We start from the raw sequence: 26,988 nt of genomic DNA on the forward strand, positions 1-26,988 counted from the left end.
TATGATCTGTGTATACGCACATGCACACATGCACATACTAGGCTAGTAATCATATACAGTGGTAAGTGCGGCCATAGATTCTCAACAAGACTCTTTCTGGCAGTGTGGAAGAGAAAGTGATTATTTCCATCATCTGTTCCCCAGAGAGCAAGAGGCAGTAAGCCCCTTTGAACTCATGACCTTCATCCCATCGCAGACTCCCTATTTCACTTCTCTCCCTGTAGCCTTTGCACATTTATGGCCACATAGGGTTAGGGCATGGCTAGTGCCAGGAGGGAAGGAACAGCTCCGGTCTGGGAGAGCATTTTCCAATGCTGGGGAAGCTTCCAAAACAAGGACCACACGGCCGTGGGACCCCACAGAGCAAGAGTCCACTTCTCTGGAAGTCAGGGGAGCAGCACTGAGCATGGAAAGGAGAAACTCAGCTCTCCATCTGGCCCCACTCCTAACTCCTCACTCCTCTGGGCCTCAGTTCTTTCTTGTGTTAAGCAAGGGTTAATGCACAGTCAACTGGAAAGGGCTTTTGGGACCATCTGGGACCCTCACTCTCCCTTCCCCCTGCCATTTCACTTTTCAGATCAGAACGCAGGAGCCCAGAGAGGTATAGTGCCTTTTCCAAAGTCACATAGTTTAAAGGCAAAAATGGAAGTCACAGAATACCTATAATATGGTCCCGTTTATGAAAAAAAGTATAAATGTAAAGAAATGCATATAATTCTATAAAAGCACACAAAAGATACAGATGGATATACCGATTACAGCAGCCCTCCTTGGCCTGAGGGGTGGGTAGGGAATGGGACAAAGGGAAGCTTTTGCTGTTCTGTATATTTCTGTCTTGTTGGAAAGTCGCATTGTGGCAAAAATGTATTTGGGCATTATTTCTGCACTTTCAAAGATAATACTTAAAATGGAGCCGTGACAGAAGTGCAGATTTCTGTGTTTCTCACAACAAACTTGCTCTGGTCCATTCCAGATCTAGAACGACGCCTTCCCTGAGCATGGGCTGCCCCCCACCCACTGCCCCGGTACACTGACAGGCACTTCTGGGGACACCATGTCCACGTGCTCCGGCTCAGCCCAGACCCGTCCTTGTGATTCTTCTCACAGAGCCCTTGAGATGAGAACTATTTCTGTGCTGCTTTGAGCCCGTGGTTAGATTTCAGACACCAGCTAGCAAACAGAAAAGGCAGGGAGGTGCCTCTCCTAACCTTTGAGATCAAACAGGCAGGGTGCTGTGTACTCCATTTGTTTAAGAACCTGGCTCCGGGGAGAATAGGGGTTCTAAGGCTGTCTGGGTCCTGTGGGAATGTGGGGTCAGTGTAGAGAGCTTTCCACAGAGCTGGGGAGATAAGCCGGGACCCAGATTGCTGATGAGCCCATGAACTCTGCGTTTGAAGCTCCTAGGTTTCAAAACCAGGTACAGGGGGGCTCCAGTTCCCCATGAGTCTGCAGCTGGTTTGTCATGGGAAATAAATGGCAAACGTCCTAAGTAGACATCCCTGCAGGAAAAGAATTCTGATTTTGTGTTTCTCTCGGCTGCTGTTTCGTTCTGTGCCCTCAGAAAACTGGCTTCTCTTTATGGAGGGTCGGTTTCTTCATCTGGAAAATGAAGGAAAAACCCGCCTTTCCCTTCCCAGGAGGGCAGCAGGCGTCAAGGGGAGTGATGGGACCGGGTTTGGAATCCTGGCTGACAGCAGCTCTCACTTTAAGAGGCCGCAGGAGACCTTCTGCCCTAAGAGGAAGCTGCAGGGCCCAGCTGCACCCTGAGTTTGGAGTACCCTGCTTCCCTCTTACTTGTCTGGCACACCCCTTGGTGTTCCTCAAGACCCAGCTGAGATGTTACCTTCTCCAGGAAGCCTTCCTGAGTCTCCTCAGGGTGAGTGCCTCTGCCTGCCACCCCGAGGCTCCCTCAGCACTTACTTCTTATCTCTGCCACTAGCGTCCTTATCTTATGTAGCATGACTGCCTTCTTCTGCCACTCTCCATCAGTGCTCAGGCTGGGCCTGTGTCTGCACATCCCAGGCCGGCTTCCCCCGGGTGCCTCCGGTGAGGGTCCACTGTGGCCGACCTCCTACCATCAGGCGCGGGGCCTGGCTTGTGTGGTTGGGGCTCCTGTACCTCCTTGGGCTGTCTCTGGGCCCTCTCTCTGACCCTTCCCTTTCTGTGTGCTGACTGCTTAGGCTTCACTCTTTATCCTCTTGCTGGATTAAGTTCGGAGCAGAGATATTGGAGGAAAAACACAGCCCCTACCAGCGAGCCTTTCCCTCTTCCCAGGGCTGGTGTCCACTTTGGGCCATGCCCACCTTCCTCCTTCCCGACACCTGGTGCTGCCTACATCCCTCCCTATTCGCTCAGGGCCCACTGTCCCTAGAGCTCCTCAGGCTCCAGGTCTGTGCCCAGGTGCCCTGCCTGGCCCCTGTGCTGCCTCTCGGTGACCACATTCCTGCAGCCCCGTGACCACAACAGGGGACATTACACATTCCTGGCCTGGCAGCCAATGGTGTAAAAAAGAACAGAATGTCCCAGGGCCCCGCCCAATCTCCAGCCTCACCTGGGCCCCTCCCTGGCCTGGACGAGGTAAGGGGTGGTAGTGAGGAGTCAGGAGGGAGAAGGATGGACCAGGAGGGAGAGGCAGAGGGGCGCTCTGTGCCCCAGTGCCCAGTGGGGCCAGGAGGTGTCCCCACTTTACTGAGTAGATACCCCTTCTTCTTCTATAAGACCTGGGGGTGAAGCTGACCTGTGGGTGCCTTTGGAAGGAGTGCCCAGAGAGGGGACCCAGCTCCTGGAAGCCCACTTGGGGCTTCATCCCCTCAGTCTCCTGGCTCCACCCCCTTCACCCTCCTCTCTCAGCCTCTCCTCCAGCCCTCCCTCCCAGGCCTTCATCCTGTCTTCTTCCATCCATCTCCCTTTTTCTGCCTTCCCTGTTCTGGTCTCCCCTGCCTTAGTCTCCCTCATCCTGGCTGGTTCTTTTTTCTTTGTTTTGCCCTCCTGGCTTTGTGTTCAGGATCTCTCTCCTTGTCTGAGATCTCTGGCCCTCCCCCTGCCCTTTTGTCTCAGATCTCCTTGCCTGTCAGCCCCCAGGGCCGTTACTCTTCTAGGTGGGGGGCGGGGAGCACCCACCTCCTCCAGTCCCACACTTCCGGGGCACCTGCCCTCAGGAGCCCTCCTCCCTTTGGAGAACTCTCAGCTCAGACTCCTCCTTTGCCCCTCCCCCTGCCCTGCTCACCTTTAATTGAGATGCTAATGAGGCTTCTGTCGCTTCCATCCCAGCCTGGCGGGCGGGCTCCCTGGCTGGGCCGCTGCACCTGTCAGGTGAGGGGGAGGAGAGGCTCGGCTGCCAGATTCAACTGGAAAGGAACCAGTCCCAGTCCAGCCACAACCTGGGAGCTGGGAGCAGGAGGCCGTCCAGACCTCCTGGAGCCCTGCAGTCCCTGGGACGGACACAGCCCAGGGCCAGGGCCAGAAGCGGAGGAGAGAGCCCACTCAGACAGAGAGGGAGCAAGGCAGGGAGGAAGAGGAAGAGAGGCAGGACCAGAGAGCCTGGCACACAGACAGGAGACAGGCAAGGAAGACGAGAGCTGAGAAAGAGACCCAAAGAGAAGCAGAAAGCAGAGAGATTGAGAGAGAGAGAGAGAGAGAGAGAAGAGCTGGGACACAGAGGTCCTGGAGGAAGGAGACTAAAGATAGACTGACTAAGCAGGGCAGACTGACAGCTGAGGAGACAGAAAGGGAGGTGCTGGGACAGAACTCTGAAGGGTGCTTCTCAGGCAAGCCCAGCTACAGGTCTCCTGGCCCGGACTCCAGCAGGTCAGCCAGCTCCTGGGACGGTGGAGGGAGGGAGGGAGGGGTAGAAAAGAGTGGGCTCAGGGCGGGATGCGGGCCTGGCTAGGAGCAGCCTTGCTCTGGGTCAAGGAGTGAGGCACCAGAGCCTAGAAGTCAGCCCTGACCCTGGCCCTCCATGACCCCCCAAGGCTCATGAAAGGAGAGCAGCATGCGGAGCAGGGGCTGGGCCCCGACCCCGCGGCACCCCCGCAGCCAAAAGAGGAGGAGGAGGCCCTGATCGAGTTCCACCGCTCCTACCGAGACCTCTTCCAGTTCTTCTGCAACAACACCACCATCCATGGTGCCATCCGCCTGGTGTGCTCCCAGCACAACCGCATGAAGACGGCCTTCTGGGCTGTGCTCTGGCTCTGTGCCTTCGGCATGATGTACTGGCAGTTCGGCCAGCTGTTTGGGGAGTACTTCAGCTACCCCGTCAGCCTCAACATCAACCTCAACTCGGACAAGCTCGTCTTCCCCGCCGTCACCATCTGCACCCTCAATCCCTACAGGTCAGTCGACCCCTCTGTCACTTCCCCTGCGCCTGGAAGTGGGGGACAGAGGGCGCCGAGGCCGACCCGCAGACCCGGGAGTAGGAGGGGATACTCCTGTCCCTAGGTAGACCTCCCTTTGGGCAAGATAGGGAGCCCCCGACTCGATGGGCTCTGCCCATCCGAGCGGCTCTGCCAACGGGACCCTCCAAGTGCCCACAGCTTATCCAGAGTGTGGTTGTTGGACTTCCCTTCCTCCTCCCACAAGTGGGAGGGCAAACAGATGAAGTGAGATGCGGATAGCTCCAAAGAGCAGGGTAGAGATCATTCCCATCCCTTCCCTGGAGCAAGAGGAGGGCGAAGAACAAGGCCTCCTCCACCTCGAGAGAAGAATCTAATGGACAGGTGAAGCTGTTGGCAGGTGCTGTGGGGGTGGGTGGTGAAAGCTGGTGGGGCTGGGCCCTGGTATGTTGGTCTCAGTATAGAAGGGGAGTTTGTTTTGGGGAAATCAAGGTGGGGGCTGGTGGCAAAGGGTTGGAGAGCCTTGAGGCTGGGGGTAGAGTCAGAGGGAAACCAGGACAGGACAGAAAGCAGCCCTCCCCTCCCCCAAGACCCAGTTGACTCCTGCTGGGCTGTGTACTTCACCTGCCCAGGTGCCTGACTTTTAAGTGCTCGGGTGTGTCCTGAAGGTTTGGGTTTCATCGTTGCTCTTTGCCAGTTTTTCTTCTAGAAGCCAGAGGGGATGGTAGCCATGGAGAAGAAAGGAAGGCACAGCTAGGTGTTTATCCACACCTCTTATTTGTATTTACTCAGTCATGCAACACGTGGGGGATACCTGGAGCATATGCCCAACACTGCTAGGCACCTGGCAAATGGGTTCATTAATAATTCATTCAGTCTTCACTGAAGGCCAGGCACTTTGCTAGGTTCTGGGGACAGAAAGATAAAATATGGTGGAAGAGACAGGCGACACAGATAACAGCAGGACAGTGTGGCTTCGAGAGTCAGTCTCTGCCCTTAGGGAGTGTAAGATTTGTGAGTGCCTACAGGTGTGATTGCATGAGTGTGCATGTGTGTGTGTATGTGTGTGTGTGTGTGTGAGCAAACATTGGGTATAGGTATGATTATGGAGGATGGAGATTGGTCACATATTAAGGATGAAGGCCCCCCATGTGTTCCATGATGTCCAAAGGTGTATCACGGACTAAAAAGGGTTGGGACGTCCCGTGCTGCAGGGAAAACCCTGCCGGCCGTTTTCATGGATTAGCCTCCATATGCTGTCCAGGCGAAGGGCGCGTTTCCTAAGAAGCTGCTTCATGCACCAGCCACTGCTAAGTACTCTGTGGCACCCCTAATTCTTCCAGAAACCCCACGAGGCGGGGACTATTGTAATCCCTGTTTTGCATTGGAGGAAACCGAGGCAAAGGCAGACAAGTCACAAGGTCACACAGACAGTGACGGAGCTGTGGTTCACCCTCGGATCACAAATCCCTCCTTTTCTTGATATCCAAGGTGTGGGACACGGAATCAGCGAAGTGTGTAATCAGATGTGTACATCTCATTTCCCAGCTCTCCTTTTCTGGCTCAGCCTCATTTCTCTTCCTTGGTGCCTGTGAGCTTGGCTCCTCTCCTTCCTGACCCTCTGCTGCTTCGCTACCCTGATCTTTCCCCTACTTATTTCTCTTCACCCCCTTGGGCCATGGTGGAGGGCACTGAGTCAGCAGGGAGGGGAAGGCGGGCAGGCAGGAAGGACTAAAGGCTGGGTAGTAGGCTCTCAGTAAATGTTTGTGCTTGAAAGACATGGGTGGGAGATGGAGAGCAAAGGGCTACATCTGTTGAGGCCTGCTGAGGGCAAGGTCATGGACAGTCTATGAAAAAGCCCCAAGGGATGAAACCAGAGCCCCTGCTCCTGAGGCCTGCAGGCTGGGAGACAGGTGTCCACACAGAAAGAAATCCCTCCTGCCTAACTAGCGTCCACAGGGCTTAGAGGGGAGAGAGCCCTCGGGGAGGGAGGGGAGTCAGGGAAGGCACAGGAAACCGTGTCGAACACCTGCTACATGCTCACCCTTTGCTGGGTCCTTTATAAGGACTATCTCATTTCATCTTGACAAGTCCATGGCGGTGGACATAGTTATTATTTCCATTTGAAAGTGGAGGCAAAATAATTTGAGCAAGGTCACACAGCAAATAATAAAGAAATAGCAACAATAATAGTGAACACTTCTTCAAAAATTTTTTAATGTTTATTTATTTTTGAGAGAGGGAGAGAGACAGGGCACAAGCAGGGAGGGGCAGGGAGAGAGGGAAACACAGAATCTGAAGTAGGCTCCAGGCTCTGAGCTGTCAGCACAGAGCCCGACGGGGGGCTTGATCTCACGAACCTCGAGATCATGATCTGAGCCGAAGTCAGATGCTTAATTGACTGAGCCACCCAGGCGCCCCAAGAACACTTCTATAGTACCTAATGTGCACCAGATATGTTACATTTTATATGAAATTATTTAATTCTCACAACAGACCTCTGAAGTAGGTACGAGTATTATTCCCATTTTATAGAAGAGGAGACTGAGGCCCAGAGAGGTTAAATAACCTGTCCAAGTTCACACAGGTAGCAGGTGGTGAAACTGGGATTCAAAAGTCACCCACCCACCCCACCAAGCAGCCAGTGCATTTCTGGTTAGCAGCTGAGTCACAAACCAAGTGTGTTTGATATCAAAGCCCTTTATCACCTCTACACTTTAAGAAGGTGCCACAGGGTTGCCAGCTGCTGGTGGGGGCTTACGGGTGAGACAGATGAGGGGTACTTGTCATGAATGGAGGAGAGAGGGATGCAGGGCTCTTGGCTCCTATTCCAGGAGAGAGGCAGGGGTGGGTAGACAGGTTAACACAGCCTGGTGGGTGGTGACCTGAGGGTGAATCACAGGTGCTGGCTTGCGGCAGGTTCGGGGGACAGGCCAGATGAGTGATTCCTACTGAAGCAGCAGGGAGGAGGTGGAAATCTGTGGACAGGATAGATGAACTGGTGAGATAACAGGAATGAGGCAAAGTCAGACCAGGGATGCCCAGAGCTGGTGGGCACGGCCGGATGTCCACAGCCCGCAGAGGTGGAGGGGTTCTGGGTTGCTTGGGAACTTCTGAGAGAGGCTGCAGGGGCCACAGTAAGCAAGAAAGCGCGAAGAATCCACTGTGAAGGGTCAGCCACTGCAGTTGCTTTCTTTGTGGCCAAAAAAGGGCTTTATTCATCCAGGAGAGAGGGCCAGTCTTAACCACATCCACAGAAAACAGAGCCCAAGAACATATTTTTCATCTAGTCCTGGGAGGGACTGAGGTTGGGCCTAAGGAAGAGCTCAAGATCCTGAAACATCACAGGAGGTGATGGAATCCCTTCCCAAGATGGCAGAGCAGAGGCATGGCACAGGAGTGGGGAGAGGAGAGGGGCAATTCCCTAAAGAGGGAAGCTGTGGACCTTTTTTTTTTTTTTTTTTTAATTTGAGAGAGAGAGAGAGAGAGAGAGAGAGTGCGTGAATGGGGCAGAGGGGAGAGGCAGAGAGAGAGAGAGAGAGAGAGAGAGAGAGAGAGAGAATCTTAAGCAGGCTCTATGCTCAGCATGGAGTCCGACATGGGTCTCTCTCCCAGGACTCTGGGATCATGACCTGAGCCAAAACCAAGGGTCAGACGTTCAACTTCCTGAGCCACCCAGGCACCCCTGAGCCTAACTCTGCAAAGTAGGGCTAGCAGTTCACTCTGTGATGGCAGGCCTGGCAGGGACAGAAAGCCAGGACTCTCAGAACTGCCCCCCTTGGCCCCCAGTGCTGGGCTTCTTCTCCTGTCGGGACCCTCCCTACCTCTGTAGCAGCCGTTGTTAGAAAGTTCTTTCTCAGGGCACCTGGGTGGCTCAGTGTGTTAAGTGTCTGACTCAAATTTGGCTCAGGTCATGGTCTCACGGTTCACGGGTTCGAGCCCCACATTGGGCTGCACGCTGATGGCGCAGATCCTGCTTGGGATTCTCTCTCTTCTCCTCCCCACCTCGCTCTGTCTGTCTCTCTCTCAAAGTAAATAAATAAATAAAAACTTTAAAAAAGAGAGAGAGAAAGTTCTTCCTTAGGTAAAGCTGCAGCTGACCTCGTTATAACTTCTAGCTTCTGCTCCTGGTTCTGTGTCTTTGACACAACCCTAAAGATATCTCCTTCCTCACCCACCGGCCACCAGCCCATGGTAGCAGCATCTTCAAGGTAGCTTGCAAAATTCACCACCGAATTCAGATCCTCCTAACAAGCTTGTTAGATAAGGAAGGAGATACCCGCCCCCTCCCCCCTCCCAGTCAGATGCGAAAACTGAGGCTCTGAGAACCTGCAGGCTTTGCAAAGGTCACCCAGCTGTTATGTGGAGGGGTCCGAATTGGAATCTGGTCTTAAGTTCTACTTTTTTAAGACCACAAAGTCACGTGGCAGCTAAGTGGCAGATAAGTGGCAGTCCTCCTGTGTCTCCTCCGCCTGCTCTTCTCCAATAACAGCGCTGATACGAAGACAATAGCAGTAGTTGTACAGTGTCTACTCGGCCAGGTATTTTTCTCAGTACTTTTCCTGTATCAAATCATTTCACCCCCACAATAACCCTTTGCCACAAGGACTCTTTGAAAGAAATAGATTTATTTAAGTAATCTCTACACCAGCATGGGGCTCGAACTCGCAACCCCAAGATCAAGAATCACACACTCCTCCGGCTGAGTCAGCCCGGCGCCCTGGCAAGGACTATTAATAGTCCCATTTTACAGATGATGAAGCAGAGGAACAGAGCTAAGTAACTTCTCCAAGGCAAGCCATCAATTTTTTAAAACTGTTTATTTTATTTTTGAGTGAGAGTGTGCTTGTGCAAGTGGGGGAGGGGCAGAGAGAGAGGGAGACAGAAAATCCCAAGCAGGCTCTGAGTGGTCAGTGCAGAACCTGATGCGGGGCTCAAACTTACCAACGGTGGGATCATGACCTGAGCCAAAGTCAGATGCTTAACCTACTGAGCCATCTAGGTGCCCCTCCAAGGTAAACCATCCAAACGGTGGGCAAGGCTTAGATAATACACCTGGAGAGCTGATTAAAACTTAGTCCCTGCAACTTTTCTTTGGATGAAATGGTTTCTAGAGCTCTTACCACCCTGGCTGTTCATCCTTGGAACAAGCATTAGTTTGTGAACATCTGTTGGTCTAAAATGTTGCAGCCATGGGGCGCCTGGGTGGCTCAGTCGGTTAAGCGTCCGACTTCAGCTCAGGTCACGATCTCACGGTCTGGGAGTTCGAGCCCCGCGTCGGGCTCTGGGCTGATGGCTCAGAGCCTGGAGCCTGCTTCTGATTCTGTGTCTCCCTCTCTCTCTGCCCCTTCCCCATTCATGTTCTGTCTCTCTCTGTCTCAAAAATAAATAAACGTTAAAAAAAATAATAAATAAAAAATAAAATGTTGCAGCCAGGACGGAACTGAACATGTAATCTGAGACTCAGAACTGACCCTAGAGAGGCTGACTCTGTCTTCAGGAGGGCTCCGGGCTGAGGGGCTGCTTGAGGGCACCCAGAGCTCACAGAGGCCCCAGGGAGGAAGTTGGAGGTGCTGAGATGTGGAGAAGAATGGGGCTGAGGGAGGGGCCAAAGAAAGGGAGGTCAAGGTTGTCCCTGGAGGAAGGAGGGTGCTGGGTAGGTCCCCAGATGCACCCTGGCAGGGGAGGAAGCTGGTGAGTTTCCAGTGCCCAGTTCTGCCAAGTGCTTCTGGAAGGCTGGCTGAGAACGCTCCACTAGGGTCCTCTGGGGGCACGGGGCAGTGGGGGGGGGGGGGGGTGGTGATGAGAGCCTGGGCAAATCCAAGGCTGCTTTGTGAGAAGGGCTCTTTTGTGAGAGGGGGCCACCGAGGGGAAAGGGGGAGGGAAGAGATACACATAGGAAGATAGCAGGGGTATCAGTCCTTAAATCTCTCAGTATCCCTGCTCATGCTAGTCTGTCTTGGGCAGAGAAGAGGGGATGCTGTGGCGGGGGGTTGGGGGGGGGGGGTGACAGCCCGCTGCAGGGAAAGGAGATTTTGCTGCCCATTCTCAAGTGCCTCTGAGCCCGGAGGCAGAAGTAGTAGAAAAAAGCAGGGACCATGAAGTCGGACAGGCCTGGGTTCAAATCTTGACTCCGGTACTTCCTAGCTGAGTGGCCCTGGAGCAGTTGCCCAGTTGATGGTCCTCAGTTTCCTCAACTGTAAAATGGAGTAGTAATGCCTGCCTGATTGAATTGGCAGGGCTCCGATGTCGGGCTGTCGGCCAGCGCAGATGAGAGTGGGGGTAGTGACCGGGACTCGTGCAGGAAGTCAAGGTTAGGGCTAGACTGTCTTGCTGCAGCTCCAAGTATGTATTCTTTATCCGCTCTCCAGCCCTGGTCTCCTCTTGCCAGGGCCCTCCTGCTTGCAGGATAAGATCTGATGGCATTAGTGGGGTTTACTCAGTGGTCAGTTTTCTTAGTTCTAGGTGTCAGCTGAAAGGGAGGGAGAGATTTCTTTTCTGAAGGGGTGATATGGGAATATCTCTTCCTTAAGGGCTCCCCACCAAAAGGAAAGTAGGCCTTGGGAGGGAGGGTGTTTTGTATGGAGCCCAGCCTCTTCTGGAGGTGGGGGTTGCGGTCTCATCAGAGGCCTCTCGGGAAGAGGCAGGAAGGAGCTGAATCTGAGGGAGACCACTGAGGGGAGACCTGGCTTACAGACAGCTTGGGGCTCTGTGGGGAGGAGCCTTGTGGCTACAGAAGGTGACAGACAGCTCTGAGTCTCTGATGAGGATGAGGCAGGTGTACAAGGCAGAAGGGGGGCACAGGGCGACTTGAGACGGCTTAGAGGGGTGTGCCAAGGGAGGCTCAGCCAGAGATGTGGTGGCTCAGGTGGAAATGACACCAGCCATGGTGGGAGACCTGGATTCTTCCTGTGTGACCAAGTTGAGTTTCTTGGGCTTTGGGCCCCCATCCATGTCTTCCTGAGATTCAATGGCCTCTTCATTTTGTGCCACTGAATACTTTCTCATTTAACCCTGTAAGAGCTTCATGTGGTATGCAGATCTAGTGTTATGCCCATTTTACAGATGGGGAAACTGAGGCCTGGATTCAGGAAGGTTGAGTTCCTCACCAACATTCCCCAGCTAGAAGTGTGTGGCTGGAATGCCAGGCCCCGCATCCAGTCAACTCTGGCTCTGGTGCTCTTTCTGGGGCACCTTGTCCATCTGCTAAAATAGCCAGAGCTAGCAGGGACAGAGCAAAGGACAGTGTGATGGATATAGTGCTTTCTGACCTGGTTCCTGGCTGTGTGACCTTGAACAAGTCACCTGCTTCAGGTTTTTCACCTGTAAAAAGTATTAGCTAACAGTGGCAGATAGTTTTCTGAATTACACTGAAGATTAAGTGAGTGTTCATTCGAATACCACAGGGCCAACCTCATAGTAAGTGCTCAATAAATCCGAGCTATCACTGCCATTCTTTTCATTACCAACCACAAGCAAGTCTCTTGGAATGTCAAACACACACCTTGGTTGGACCTGGGCTACATTTTCTGAGGGCATGAGGGGTATCTGGAGCTGATGCCTAACGGCCTAGCCAGCTAGACTTTATGAAGGAAAGAGAAACAGAGCCAAGTGGAGTAGACAGTAGGGTATGGCCTAGAGACTGGTTAATGTAGCTGCACTTTAGGGCCCCTGGGGTTCTTGTAAAACAACCTTGTTTGGGCCCCACCAACATTCCCAGTGAACACCAATCTCTGGCAGGGCCCCCCTAAACACAGGTATGTGACTTTTTCTTTAGTTGAGGTATAATTTACTTATGATGAAATGCACAAATCTTTTTTTTAAATGTTTATTTTTGAGAGAGAGAGAGAGAGAGAGAGCAAGCGGGGGAGAGGCAGAGAGCAAGGGAGACACAGAATCTGAGGCAGGCTCCAGGCTCTGAGCTATCAGCACAGAGCCTGATGTGGGGCTCGAACTCACAAACCGTGAGATCATGACCTGAGCTGAAGTCAGACGCTTAACTGACTGAGCCAACCAGGCCCCCCTAAAATGCACAAATCTGAAGCCCTCACTGAAGTTTGCTAATCAAGGTACTGAACATTTCCATTACACAATGGCCCTCTGAAGCCCATTCCTCTCTCTCTCCCATGGCCATTCTCTGACTCCTGTCACCATCAATTAGTTTGACTTGTTCTCAGACTTCACATCAAGGGAATCACACAATGTGAATTTTTTTTTAATGTGTCTGGCTCAACGTACTCATTTTACTGAACTTAATATTTCTCAAATTCTCTCATGCTTTTTGCCTGTATCAGCCCCCCCCTTTAAAAAAATTTTTTTAATGTTTATTATTTTTAAGAGAAAGAGAGAAAAACAGAGCACAAGAGGGGAAGGGGCAGAGAGAAAGGGAGACATAGAATCTGAAGCAGGTTCCAGGCTCTGAGCTGTCAGCACAGAGCCTGATGTGGGGCTTGACCTCATGAACTGTGAGATCATGACCTGAGCCAAAGTCAGACGCTTAACTGACTGAGCCACCCAGGCTCATTTGGGTTGTTTCAAGCTTTGTGGCAATTATGAATAAATGTGCTTATGAACATTCACGTACAAGTCTTCATGTTTTCCTTGTGCTTGAGTAAATAGCGGGGAGTGGAATCGGGTAAAATATCCAGAAGTGAAATTGCTGGGTCATAAGGGAGATGTATGTTTAACTTTATGAGAAGCTGCCAGATGACCCACCAAATCGACTGTGCCGTTTGACTCTCCCACCAGCTGCAACCCCAGCTGCTCTCCATTCTCACCAGTTGACACTGTCCAAGTCTTTTACTTGTTTGGCCCTTCTAACGGATGTTAAATGGTGGCCTCATTATCTGTTTTTAGAAGTTTGCCTTTTTTAATTGTATTTTTTTGTTGTTGAAGTAGAGTTGATGTGTAATATTCTATTAGTTTCAGGTATGCACCACAGTGAATTGATCATTATGGTTTTTTTTTTTATTTTTTTTTTTAACGTTTATTTATTTTTGAGACAGAGAGAGACAGCATGAATGGGGGAGGGGCAGAGAGAGAGGGAGACACAGAATCCGAAGCAGGCTCCAGGCTCTGAGCTGTTAGCCCAGAGCCTGATGCGGGGCTCGAACTCACGGACCGCGAGATCGTGACCTGAGCTGAAGTCGGCCGCTTAACCGACTGAGCCACCCAGGCGCCCCGATCATTATGGTTTTAATTTGCATTTTCCTGAAGGCTAATTATGTTGAACACCTTTTCCTGTATTTAGTGACTGTCTATCTTTTGGTGCATTTAAAAAAAATTTTTTTTTGCATTTATTTATTTTTGAGAGACAGCGTGAGCGAGGGAGGGGTAGAGAGAGAGGGAGACACAGCATCTGAAGCAGGCTCCAGGCTCTGAGCAAGAGCCCAACACAGGACTCAAACCCACGAACCTTGAGATCATGGCCTGAGCCGAAGTCCAAAGCTTAACCGACTGAGCCACCCAGGTGCTCCCTTATTTTGGAGAGAGAGCAGGGGCAGAGGAAGAATAGAGAATCCTAAGCAGACTCCATGCTCCAAGCAGAGGGGAGGGCTGGGGGGAGGGCCCACATGGGCCTGACTCAGGGCTTGATCCCATGACCCTGGGATCATGACCTGAGCTGAAACTAATACACAGCTGCTCAACCCTGACTGAGCCACCCAGGAGCCCCTAAACAACCTGTCTTTTTATTGCCAATTTGTAAAAAGTCTTTATATTTCACAATAAATTCTTCCTTAGATACTTATTGCAAAAAATACTGCCTACCTCAAGGTCATGAAGATATCTTTGATGTTTTCCTCTAGAATCTTTCTGGTTCTGAATTTTATGTTTAGGTCTGTGATTCAGACTGACTTAATTTTTGTGTAGAAACTGAGGTGGAGGTTGAGTTTCTTTTTTTTGTTTTTGTTTTTTTTTTCCTTTCTCAATAGAGCATACTCTGTTTTAAAAAAAAAAGATTTTCCCCATTGAATTGAATTGGTGTTTTGGTCAAAACTCAGTTGACTGTATACGTGTGAGTATATATCTGGACTTTATTCTGTTCCATCGATCTACTGTCTGTCCTTACATAAGCACTACACTGTTTTGATGACTGTGGCCTTATAGTGAGTTTGAAGTCAGGTAGAACTAAGTACTTCAATTTTGCTCTTTTCCAAAATTGTTTTGAGGGGCACCTGGCTGGCTCAGTCAGAAGAACATGTGACTCTTGATCTCAGGGTCATCAGTTCAAGCCCCATGTTGGGTGTAGAGATTACTTAAAAATAAACTTACAAACAAAATTGCTTTGACCACTCTACATTCTTCACATTTCCACATACGTCTTAAATCAGCCCATCAGTTTCTTCAAAATGTCTGCTGAAATGTTGATAGGGATTGTGTTGAATCGAAAGACCAATTTGGGATACATCTTAACTATACAGAGTTCCAGACCCAGGAACTCATGTAACTCTCTATTTTGGTTTTTGAGTTCTCTCAGCATGATTTTCGGTGTAAAACTCTTGCCTCTTTCATTAAATTCATTCCTGGTATTTGATGTTGTTTATGCTATTTAATATGGTGGTTTTTGTGATGTAATTTTCCATTTTTTCGTTGTTATTATGTAGAAATACAATTAATTTTTGTACAATGGTTTTGTACGCTACAACCTTGTTGAATGTATTAGTTCTAGGTGTGTTTGTTTTGTTTTGGTAGATTCTATCCCTACGGCGCTGCTACTATGGACTTTCATGACGGAGCGGGTAACAATGCCTGTGCTGAGAAGGAATGTGATGATTTATACTGGACAGTGTTTAACTTATGGTGTTTGGGCCCCACCCATCTCATTAAAACTGAGTCTTTGATGGGGAGGGGCCGTGTGCAGCATCTGTAGTTTTAAAGTTCCTGGGGAAATTCTAGAAGTGCAGTTAAGCGCCCCTAATTTAGAAGGTGCCAGGCGGCAGACAGAGCCAAAGGCCACCCTTGCCGGAGGAGGCCAGGGTGGGTTGACCTGCTCGCTGGGTCTGAGGGAGCTTGTGGGCGAAGGCCGCGGCCACACCCTCTCCCGTCTTGGAAAAGGGCAGACGAGTTCCGGGTTCCCTTCGCGGCCAGGGCGAGTGGGAGGAGAGGGCCTCACCGACAGGAGCCTCCGCCTCTCCCTTCTGATAAACAGGCCGTAATAAATGCCGTCACCGCCGGGGCTCATAGTCGCCTCCACTAACCCCGTGGAACACCAGTCTACACCCTCACGTCCCCATCCCTCCGAGAGAGCCTTGGAGACACCAGAGTTATTCCCTGCAGGCTTTTCCAGGATGGACCGACCTCACCGGTTTCTGGCGAGGAAACCGAGGCCCTGAAGGGCCAGGGACTAGCGCGAAGCCGCCCCCCAAATCCGACCCTCTTCCCATCGCCCCTTCCAGGTACACGCAAATTAAAGAGGAGCTGGAGGAGCTGGACCGCATCACAGAGCAGACGCTCTACGACCTGTACAAATACAACTCCTCCAGCACCCTGGGGACCCACCCCCGCGGTCGTCGCGACTTGCGGGAGCCCTGGCCGCACCCCCTGCAGCGCCTGTGGGCCCCGGCCCCGCCCCCCGGGGCCCGCGGAGTCCGCAGCGCCGCCTCCAGCGTGCGGGACAATAACCCCCAAGTGAACAGGAAGGACTGGAAGGTCGGCTTCCAGTTGGTAAGCCCCGCCCCCGGAGGCCCCGCCCCCGGCCTTCGGGTCCCGCCCCTCCTGGTTGCCCGGACCCTCCGGTTCTGCCCACTCCCCGACAGCACTCCCTTTCCGGACCCCGCCTTTGTTGCCTAGCGACAGGAGGCGGGACCTCGTCGGCCTGCTGGCAAAATACGTAACTAAATAACATCTCTCTGAACGCCAGCTTGTGGGGGTCTACTCGCTGGGGCCTCTGTGGGAGGGTTTAAACGTCTGGAAGTCAAATCTGTGGCGGAAAAAGCACCTTTCTGAATCGTCAGCCCCCCACTGGTCGGGACTCGCTTGGGACCCTCCCGTATGGCAGGGAACTGGGGCTCTGCCTGCCTGAGATAGAGAATAAGGAATCAGTAAAATGAGAGACTTAAAAAAATTGTTTTAATAAAAAATAAAAGGGAGAGTAAGTGGAAGCGGGAGAGGAGCAGAGGGAAGAAGAGAGGCCCCCTTTGGGGAGAGTGGACCGCACAACCAGGAGACCTGAGTTCCGGTCCTAGCTCAGTCGCTAGGGCAAGCCTCTGGATTCCTCCGTCTTCCCATCAGTAAAGTGGGGAGATGAATCCTTGCTCCACCGTCTTGCAGAGGCTGTATAAATGACCCACACTTGGGACCACAGCTCCTGGTCTCCTTGGCCAACTGCTCCCTTAAGCCTAGGCTCTCCTGGTCCACTCTCTTCCGGGCTTCAACTTCTGCCTTCTGTTCTTCTGCACTCTTGGCTCCCCACCCCAGTCCTCAGGACCTCAGACCACTCATTCTTTGACGTTAGCCTGCCCTGCCGCCTGTCCCCCGCTGCTGATCCTCTGATGCTCTCTGTGTTTAGTGCAACCGGAACAAATCGGACTGCTTTTACCAGACGTACTCGTCAGGGGTGGATGCAGTGAGGGAGTGGTACCGTTTCCACTACATCAACATTCTTTCTCGACTGCGGGACACTTCTCCATCCTCGGAGGACATGCTGGACAACTTCATCTTTGCCTGCCGCTTCAACCAGGCCTCCTGCAATCAGGCGTGAGTCCCTCCTGCCTGGCTCTGTGCTCTCCACGGAGTCTTCTTTCTGAAGTCAGCCTGAGGCTCAGATGGGCAGCACCCAGGAAAGGCCTTTGGGCTAAATATATGCCTGCAGGGAGGAGGGGACGCACTGACCTCAGGTCTAAACTTCTGCCCCATGGATTATCCTGCAGGGCCGGGTCTGAGTGAGGCAGCCTAATATGCTGCCCTGGGAAGGCTGTAGTTGAGGTCTGGCTTTGAGAATCCAATGGCTGGAAGCATGGTTCTCCATGCTAGTGACAGGCCCCTCTGTCACTAGCACCAAACTCACAGGTGCCCGGAAGGTCATCTTCTCAGATGAGGTGGACAGCAGTGGTTTGGAGGAAATAGCATGGGTTGAATGAAGGAGGTGACCTGAGTCACTGCTCTGGCTCTGTAACTTTCCGGCCAGGTGACTCTGGGCATTTCACATCCCTCTTCAGAAACTGTTTCTTTGTAAAATGCGGGGAAAATGAGATTCATTCATTGTGTATTCCGACAAATACTTTTTACTGTCTGGGCTGTGTGCCAGTCATTTAGGCATTTTAGGCATTTGGGACACATCAAACAGGGCAATGTATATAATCCGTGCCCTTCTGGCACTTTTACTCAAGTGATGAAGATGTTGATAACACCTGTCTCCATGTTCATGAGATACGCGGGAGGGCATTTTGTAAACTGCAGTGAAAAATGGGTCTCTGTTGCTCTTGAACGGAACAGGTGAATGTGACTTGCCCTAGGCCACCAGGCCAGCCCTAGCTAGCTAAGGATCCTTCCCACTCAACTGCACTGCCCGCCAGGCATTCCTTCTGCTATAGATCCAGTCACAATGTCCTTGCAAAGAGGTCATGGCAGCTGGGCAGTTCTCTGAGGCTGTAGCCTCTGGCCCCTCCTACCCCACCCTTCCCCTCCTACTTCTCCTTGGTTTTCACCTTTTCGGGCAGGGTGCTGATGCAGCCTCTCCACTCTCTAGGGGCCCTTCCCGCCCCCATCGCTGCAGAATGGCAGCAGGGCCAGGTGTCACCTGCTTCTGCCCCACCCTCACCTTGTGCACACACTCTGGTCAGCATAGGATTTTGTTGTTGTCTCCAATCTTCTTGTTTGTTTGAAGACAGGAGCTACCTGCTGGGAAATGAGACAGTAGCAGGGCCTGGGCCCCAGTCATCTCACCCTGCCACTGGGTGTCTCTAATTGTCACCTTCCCACCAGTCCTCTTGCTCTGCCAGCCCCATGCTCCTACCTCCCCATCAACGGAAAGTCCGTAGTTCATCTCAGTCTTGACGGTTAGGTCACTTCCTTAGCTCAGAGCCTCATCATTTCTCACCTGGGTTATTATAGTCCCTTCACCTCCCAGTATCTTTCTGCCGCCAAGGCCTCTCATTATTCTGCAACTCTTCCAGTTAGTCCTGCTCAAAATCCTCCACTGTCTCTTGTGGCCTCCAGAACCGAGGTGAAGCTCCTTATCGTGGCTTTCTCATCCCTCTCCTCCCCATGTCATCCTTTCTCCTTCTCTCTGTAATCTTTTCTCCAGTGACAGCTTGATTGAGATACAGTTCCCACACCACAAAAGTCATCCTTTACATGTATACCATTCAGTGATTTTTTAGCATATTCACAGAATTGTGCAAGCCCTATCTAATTTTAGGACATTTTCCTCACCCCCAAAAGAAACCCTACACCTCCTAGCGGTCACTCCCGATTCCCTCCCCTCCTCCCAGCCCTGGAAACCAGGAATCTAGTGTCCATCTACGTGGATTGCCTATCGCGGGCGCTTTGTAGAAATGGAATCCTACACTATGCAGCCTTTGTTCCTGACTTCTTTCACTTAGCATCATGTTTTCAAGGCTCATCCATGTTGCAACATGTGCCAGAACTTCATTCTTTTTATGGTTAGATAATATTCCATTGTGTGGATATCCCACCTTTGATTTATCTGTTCCTCAGTTGATAGACATTTGGGTTGTTTCCACTTCTTGGCTATTACGAGTAATGTTGTTAAGAATATTCCCGTACCAGTTTTTGTAGGGATGTATGTTTTTATTTCTCTTACGTATATACCTGGGAGTGGAGTTCCTAGGTCATGTGATAATTCTATATTTTGAGCAACTCTCAGACGGTTTTCCAAGTGGCCGTGCTATTTTACATTCTCCGGGCAGTATATGAGGGTTCTAAATTCTCCCCACCCTCCGCTTGTTACTTTTTTTTTTTTTTTTAATGTTTATTCATTTTTGAAAGACAGAGACAGAGCACAAGCAGGGGTGGGGCGGAGAGAAAGGGGGACACAGAATCCGAAGCAGGCTCCAGGCTCCGAGCTGTCAGCACCAGAGCCCGACGCGGGGCTCAAACTCACGAACTGCGAGATCATGACCTGAGCCGAAGTTGGACGCTCAGCCAACTGAGCCACCCAGGCGCCCCTACTGTCTGTTTCACTTTAGCCACCTTAACGGATGCCTGTAACCTTAAGAGCAAATGTATACAGCTCTTACTAAGTGCTAGGCACCTTCCAAGTGTAATTTCAACCTCACAGCACCCCTGTGAGGCAAGTCCTGTTCTTATCCCCATTTTACAGATGAGGAAACTACAGCATGGAGAGATTAAGTAACGTGATTGGTAACAGCTAATACTTGTTAAAGCTAGGGTTCAAATATGGGTAGTTTAGTTCTGGAGTCTGTGCTCTTAACCCTCACGTTATATTGCTTCTCATATATTCTCCTATGGATATATAAATGACCATGTCTCGTTTCCCCTCTTTTTTCCTAAGCTCTGTTTTTAAGATCCATCCATGTTGTTCCATCTAATCGGTTGATTCCACCTGCTGCATACTGTCCATGGTGTGTGTCCATCACATCGTACCTGGCTGTCCCCTCTCTGCCTGAGCAGGGCTTACAGGCCCTTCAGGACTGGCCTCTGTTCACTTCCGTAGCCTTTTCTTTCCTCCCTCCCTGAATCCTGCCTTAGCTCTGGAAATGCTGGCTTCCTAGCACTTCCTAGAATGTGCACCAGTATTTCATATTTCTAGGCCTTTGTTCTTCAAGGCCAGTGGAATATTCCAGATCATCCAGTTCCAGCCTCCTTGTTTTACAGATGAGAGTAAGCTTAGAAAAAATGACTTGCTCAAGGCCATCCCACCAGAACCCTCTCCCTCTCATATCTGTCCTGGGATCTGACCTTCCTCCGCTCAGCTCTGTGTTCACCACTGCTCTCACTGTCTCCCCAAACTCTGTTCCCTTCCATTTCTCCACTTCATTCATTCAACCACTGTTTATTAATGATCTTCTGTAGGGCCTGTAGGTCAAGAACTATTCAATTAACCCAGAGATGATACAGAGATGAAGGAGATGTGACCCTTGTCCTCAAGGAGATCACAGTCCAAATGGGGAACTAAGATTTAGATTCACGAGAAGCTAGGGACACTGCCAAAGTCTTTGTAATGCAACAGAGTGACACAAGAGAGGTCACAAGGCCAGTGAGGTCAGGTGGCCTGGTGGGGAGGAGACTGCATTAGAAGGTAGATGACCTGTGTTTGAGTCTCAAGTTTGTCATCACGGTGTGACCTTGGGCAGCTACTTGACCTCTCTGAGCCCTAGCTTCCTCTTCTGTGACGTGGGGATGATGCCGTCACAGGCTGTTGGTTGGAGTGGCTGAGGGAACATGGGGAAAGCTTCTAGCACATAGTATGTGATCAGGAAACAAAGGTCACTGAAAGTCCCGCTCTCTCTGACCCACCCCCCCCCCCCCAACTTTCTTTTTTGACTCTACTTTTTCTCTCTCCCGGATAGGAATTACTCCCACTTTCACCACCCGATATATGGGAACTGCTACACTTTCAATGGCAAGAACAACTCTAACCTCTGGATGTCTTCCATGCCTGGGATCAAAAATGGTGAGCAAGCCCTCATTTCCACAATCCCTGTGCCTCAGCACTTCTCACGGCCCTGCCCACCCACAGTTACCCACCTTGTGCTCATGTCCTAGACATGCTGTGTGCCTCTGGGCCTCCCCACAACGTGCCCGTCTGCATCCTGGAAGGAGTCCTCTCTGTTCTTTGTCCCCCATGGGTACCACAAAGTCCTTTCCAGGTGTTATAGGAATCTTGTCCCAGTTCTTCCTGCCCACCCCTGAATCCAGCCCAGGGGCTGCCAAATCCCTATGTAGGTCTTCTTGGCCTTGCCCTCTGTGGAGCATTAGAAACTAGGCGCGTGGAAGGGGCTTTCCATCCCCCAACACTCCTCCAGGACCTCCCCGACTCCACTCCCTCTGCACCCCTAGGTCTGTCCCTGACGCTGCGCACAGAGCAGAATGACTTCATCCCGCTGCTGTCCACAGTGACCGGGGCCAGGGTAATGGTGCATGGGCAGGATGAGCCTGCCTTCATGGACGATGGCGGCTTTAACTTGAGGCCTGGTGTGGAGACCTCCATCAGTATGAGGAAGGCAAGAGAGGGCCGGGAAGATAGCAGGGGAGGTGACTCACCAGCCAGAAGACTATAGAGGGAGATCGTGTGGGGTTGGTCTGAGGCAGGTGGCCATCTTCAGAAGCAGAGTTAGGGGCGAGGGGCTGGCAGAAGGAGGGACCTGAGGAGGAACCTTGGGTGAGTGTGCTGAGAAGGGTTCAGGATGTGCTTAGGGTTCCGGGGGTGCTCTGGAGCCAGTGTCCTTGAAAGTAGCACCCAGATGGGCGTTGGGGGCTGCTGGGGCGTGTTTTGAAATTGTGAGGCAGACAGGAGAGGCTGGTAGGTGTGAGATACAAATGGCCTGGACCCAAGGGAAGGTGGAGAATTCAGGAAGAGGTCTGGGCCACTTGCTCTGACTTCCGACCTCTGATTTGTTTGTGTGTGGGGGTTTACAGGAAGCCCTGGACAGACTTGGGGGCGACTATGGTGACTGTACCAAGAATGGCAGTGAAGTCCCCGTGGAGAACCTTTATCTTACCAAGTATACACAGCAGGTGAGACCAGCCTGTTTCTATGGCGACCATCTCCCAGGCCTGCCCTGTTGGTCAGTACAAGTTGGAGGGGTGTGTGTGTGTGTGTGTGTGTGTGTGTGAGTGAACGGGACAGGTGGAGAGAGGGGTACAAGTATGGTGAAGAGCATTGTTTGTCCTCCCCTTTCCTGCCTCTTTTGGGCTGTGTGTGGGGAGAGCAGACCTGAACCCCCTTTCCTGTCACTCCTGTGTCCCCCAGGTGTGTATCCACTCCTGCTTCCAGGACAGCATGATCAAGGAGTGTGGCTGTGCCTACATCTTCTATCCGTTGCCCAAGAACGCGGAGTTCTGTGACTACAGGAAGCATAATTCCTGGGGTGAGACCACAGGGAGCCCCTGGCCGGCCCCTCTGCCCCAGGACTCTCACAGACTTCCTTCTCAGACCCTCTGTGACCCTCATTCTCCCTCTGTCCTGCGCTCCAGCCCCTCCATTTCCTGTCACTCCATCTCTCCCTTCTATCCCCTTCCTCCCTCGGGCTTCTCTCTCTGGGTTTTGGCTTCTGTGTGTTTATAGAGAAAGGCCCCATTTAAAAATAACCTGCAGCAGAAGGAAGGAGGAGCACGTGAAGAAAACCTTTCTCACTCCACCCTCTGCCTGTAGCTTCCCTGTCTCACTCTTCTGGTGCCGGGCGAGGCACAGGACAGCTCACCAGGTGCAGGAAGAAAATACTAGAAGTTGGATGTATCTATCTCATTCCCTAACATCTTCCATTTTATATATGTTTTATAATGTACTTAATGGATCAATTCTATAGTAGCAAGTTTGTAATTTATAAATCAAATACATATGTTGGAGTTACTTAAGACCTTTTTACCTACAGGTGGGCACAATCAAAAAAAGTTTGGAGAGCACTGAGATCTTTTTTTTTTTTTTTTAATTTTTTTTTTAATGTTATTTTTGAGACAGAGAGAGACACAGCATGAGCAGGGAAGGGGCAGAGAGAGAGGGAGACACAGAATGTGAAGCAGGCTCCAGGCTCTGAGCTGTCAGCACAAAGCCCAACGCGGGGCTTGAACTCACGAACTGTGAGATCATGACCTGAGCCAAAGTCAGATGCTTAACTGACTGAGCCACCCACGCACCCCTGAGATCTCCTTTTTAATCCTGGATTAGGAGTAGACAGATCCCTGTTCCTTTCCACTATAGCAGAGTTATGCCCCATGGAGGCTCTGTGGTAGGAAGCTGAGAGAAAGGAAGTCCCAAACAAGAAACTGGAAAGTAGAGGGTTAAAAATCCTGGTGCACAGGCTCTCAACTGGTGCCTGTGACCTGAGAGTCCTCCTGTCTGGCTCCCTTGGGTCCAGCTCTCCCTCTGCTGGTGGCCACTGCTGGAGGAGATGAGCCTCCACACCTCTGAGGGGACGGGACAGACCCCAGGGGTTATAATGTCTGCCTCTCTTGGTTCTGTCCCTGTGGATCTTCCTGCCTCCTCCCTTCCCTGGGTCTGCTCCACACAGCTCTCTCCCCTGCCCTGCATTTGGTTCCCATCTCTCCCACCTTATGTCAGAGCACATCAGAGCTGGAGGGACACTCAGGGGCCCAGGGGGAAGTCATGATGTCATGTCTGAGGACGAGGAGGATGCGCAGAGCAGGGACTCCCTGCCCCCTGCTCCCCGCTGCCCCCAAACAATGATTTCTAAGTGCTTGTGAGTTTGAGGATCTGTGAGAGGAAAAAATCATGCTGATGGCTGAGAAGCCGTGCGGATGGGGAGAGGAACAGTCTCCCAAGGACTGTTTACTCCCCGGGGGAAGGGACCCAGCTGCTCCCCATGCTTCACCTTTCCAGACCCCCAGCCCTCGTAGATGGAGGGATTTGGGTCAGAAATGGAGAAGGACTTCTGGACCAGGCAACTAAAAGTAGCAAGAATGACACAATAGAACATACTTACTTAGAACTTGGCGAATAGGGGAGAAGGGAGATCCATAGACTCATTCTCCCCACCCTTTTTTTTTTAAGGTAGCAACTCAATTGAGATAATTTCTATCCCAAGTAATTCACCCATTTGATTTTAGTATACTTTTAGTCTTCAGTATAATCATGGAGCTGTATAGTAGTGGCCGGTCAACTTTAGAACATTTCCATCACTCCACAAAGAAACTTCTTAAGCATCAGCACTCTCTGAGCTTCCCATCCTCTGCACCCACAGCCCCCCACCTCACCCCCAGAAACTACTAATCTACTTTCTGTCTCTACAGATTTGCCTGTCCTGGGCATTTCATATAAATAGAATCATCTGTGGTCCTTTGTGACTGGCTTCTTGTATTTAGCACAGTATTTTCTTCTTCTTTTCTTTTTTCTTTTTTTAGCACACCATTTTCAAAGTTCATCCAGCTCGTAGCATCTGTCAGTACTTTGTTTTTATGGCTGAATAATGTTCCATTGTACAGATTCGTCACGTGTGTTTATCCATTCATCAGTGGATGGACATTTGGGTTGTTTCTATTTCCTGTTTCCATTTTGTGTGTGAACATATGTTTTCAGTTCTCTTGGTATATACCTAGGAGTGGAGTTTCTGGGTCATATCATAACTCTGTGCTCAACATTTTGAGGAACTGCCAGACTCTTCCAAAGTGGCCACACCATTTTATGTTCCTAGGAGCAATAGAGGAGCATTCTAGTTTCTTCACATCCTCACCAATACTTACTTACTTACTTATTTATTTTTAATAGCCATCCTGGTGGGTGTGAAGTGCATCTCATTGTGGTTTAATCTCATGATTCTTCCATAACAATTGTTCCCAGTTTTCCTTTTGACTTTTATTTTAGAGAGAGAAAGAGAGAGAGAGAGAAAGAGTGTGAGGGAGAGATTATGAGTAGGGGAGAGGGGCAGAGGGAGAGAGAGAGGGAGAATCCTAAACAGGGTTCAGTCCCATGACCCCGAGCCATCAATCAGTGAGCTAGATGTTCAGGTGACTGAGCCACCCAGGCACCCCTCTTTTTGAATTTTAGAATTTTGTCCATATCCTACTCATCTTTACATAAATGAGTCCTGGGTTGTTTTTTGTTTTTTTTCCTTACGTAGCTTCATTTTTTCAACATTTTCGGTGTTGCCACTCAGGAGACATCACTGATGTAGCATTAGCTACTTGTGATGTGGGAACCCACATATCTTGGGAGACCTCTTGGGTTCGGGGTGCAGAAGGTTGAGATGCCCTAGGGAAATGGGCATCTCTCTGCACCCACAGGTTACTGTTACTATAAGCTCCAGGATGCCTTTTCCTCAGACCGCCTGGGGTGTTTCACCAAGTGCCGGAAGCCGTGCAGGTGAGTGTCCCCTTCCCCTGGGGCACAGGTTGGGCAGCTAGCCACTTGACTGGGTGGGAGAATGCCACCCCCATCACTGAGCTCCTTTCTCCATCCCCAGTGTGACCAGCTACCAGCTCTCTGCTGGTTACTCACGATGGCCCTCAGTGACATCCCAGGTAATGTGGGGAAGGGGAGGGATACGAGGGAGAGGGGATGTGTGTGTGTGTGTGTGTGTGTGTGTAACACTGTGGTCTTTTCTGGGTGTATGTATGTGTATGGATGTGTTTGATCTCACCCCCCACCCTGTAAGCCTGAAGAATATGGGGTGACCCCATTGACACCCCCATTCTTTTCTAGGACTGGATCTTCCAGATGCTATCCCGACAGAACAATTATACTATCAACAACAAAAGGTCAGTCCTACCCTGATCCAGCTGAGGGGGACGAATTCTTGGGAGGGAAAACTGATCTGGGAAGAGAGGAGGGTGTTTGTAAGGGTCTGAGAAGTGAACCCATTGCCATTTCTCCCTCCCTTCTCCCTGACTCCAAAGAAATGGGGTCGCCAAACTCAACATCTTCTTCAAGGAGCTGAACTACAAAACCAATTCTGAGTCTCCCTCTGTCACGGTATGTCCTTGCAGTTCTCTTGGAGATCTTGGCGGGTGTCTGTCAGAGAAAACAAGGGGGTGCCTCTGTGGGGCCAGAAGGTCTGGGCCTTGAGGGCAGGGGACCAAGGAAAGGGGGGGGGCGAAGGTGAGGTTGCAGAGGTTGGAAGAAGGGGAGCTTGGCTGGGGAATGAAGTCTTTGGGTGTGGTGGGGGGGGGGGGGAAGGATGCGCCAGATGGGTATGACTAGGACAGAAGGGGTCCAGAGGACCACCAGGAGGCTGAAAGGGGTGAGGGAGGACCTCAGGGAGGGAGAGATGGGGCTCTTCTTCTAGAGCCCACCCAGGGCCCTCTGCCCCAGTGGTCAATGTGCCTTTCTCCCTCACAGATGGCCACTCTCCTGTCCAACTTGGGCAGCCAGTGGAGCCTGTGGTTCGGCTCCTCGGTGCTGTCTGTGGTGGAGATGGCTGAACTCATCTTTGACCTCCTGGTCATCACGTTCCTCATGCTGCTCCGGAGGTTCCGAAGCCGATACTGGTCTCCAGGCCGAGGGGGCAGGGGTGCCCAGGAAGTGGCCTCCACTCCAGCTTCCTCCCTCCCGTCCCATTTCTGCCCCCACTCCACATCCCCACCAGGCCCTGCTACCTCCCTGGCCTTGATGGCCCCTCCGCCTGCCTATGCCACTCTGGGTCCCTGCCCATCTCCCTCCAACTTGGTGGAGGCCAGCTCCTCTGCCTATACTCTGGGGGAGCCTTGAGAGGGAAGGAAAGTGCCCTCCCCCCACAAGGCAGGCGCTTCCCCTGGTGGGAGGGGAGCAGGCTTGGCAGGATTAAAGAATGTCTTGGGACTTCCTCTCAGAGCTGCCTAACTGCCTTGGTGTGGGGGAGGGAAGCAGGGTGGATAAGGGGCTACAGAAATTGCCCAGGAAATGGGGGCCAGGGAACCTGCCCATAATTGCCCTGGCTTCTGTCCTGTGCCCTCTGGTCCTGCCTCTAGAAGACTCTGATTTCCCTACCCAAGTGCAAACAAGTCTCCTTTTCCCTGGGATCAGCCAAGCCAAACTTGGAGCTTAGACAAGGAACCTTCCTAGGAAACCACTGGTGACCGG

The 26,988-nt window shown here is 51.4% G+C and overlaps 1 protein-coding gene across 3 annotated transcripts; it reads left to right on the forward strand.

Annotated features, from left to right (window-relative positions):
* The first annotated feature begins 878 nt into the window (after positions 1–878).
* SCNN1A (sodium channel epithelial 1 subunit alpha) lies at positions 879–26,737 on the forward strand. Of its 3 annotated transcripts, XM_019464756.2 has the most exons (14): positions 879–1,417; positions 1,711–1,876; positions 3,972–4,331; positions 15,728–15,995; positions 16,840–17,027; positions 20,825–20,928; positions 21,315–21,478; positions 21,894–21,992; positions 22,228–22,345; positions 25,215–25,293; positions 25,394–25,451; positions 25,633–25,688; positions 25,827–25,902; positions 26,269–26,737. In XM_019464756.2, the coding sequence occupies exons 3-14, from the start codon at positions 3,976–3,978 to the stop codon at positions 26,635–26,637; spliced, it is 1,935 nt and encodes a 644-aa protein (XP_019320301.2). In that variant the 5' UTR covers positions 879–1,417; positions 1,711–1,876; positions 3,972–3,975; the 3' UTR covers positions 26,638–26,737. The 3 variants fall into 3 exon arrangements, with proteins under 3 accessions (XP_019320301.2, XP_019320302.2, XP_019320300.2); XM_019464757.2 differs by lacking the exons at positions 879–1,417; positions 1,711–1,876 and adding an exon at positions 2,595–3,312; XM_019464755.2 differs by lacking the exons at positions 879–1,417; positions 1,711–1,876 and adding an exon at positions 3,358–3,807.
* Positions 26,738–26,988: the final 251 nt, after the last annotated feature.

This window comes from Panthera pardus, unplaced genomic scaffold (genome assembly GCF_024362965.1).
Source record: "Panthera pardus isolate Hobbes unplaced genomic scaffold, ASM2436296v1 HiC_scaffold_6, whole genome shotgun sequence".
Classification (NCBI taxonomy): Eukaryota; Metazoa; Chordata; class Mammalia; order Carnivora; family Felidae; genus Panthera; species Panthera pardus.

Excerpts from the sequence above, each read along its gene's own strand:
- SCNN1A (XM_019464756.2), top strand. The coding sequence starts at position 3,976 with ATGAAAGGAGAGCAGCATGCGGAGCAGGGGCTGGGCCCCGACCCCGCG. Across the intron at positions 25,294-25,393 it reads AAGTGCCGGAAGCCGTGCAG|TGTGACCAGCTACCAGCTCT; the intron begins GTGAGTGTCCCC and ends CTCCATCCCCAG. Across the intron at positions 25,903-26,268 it reads CTGAGTCTCCCTCTGTCACG|ATGGCCACTCTCCTGTCCAA; the intron begins GTATGTCCTTGC and ends TCTCCCTCACAG.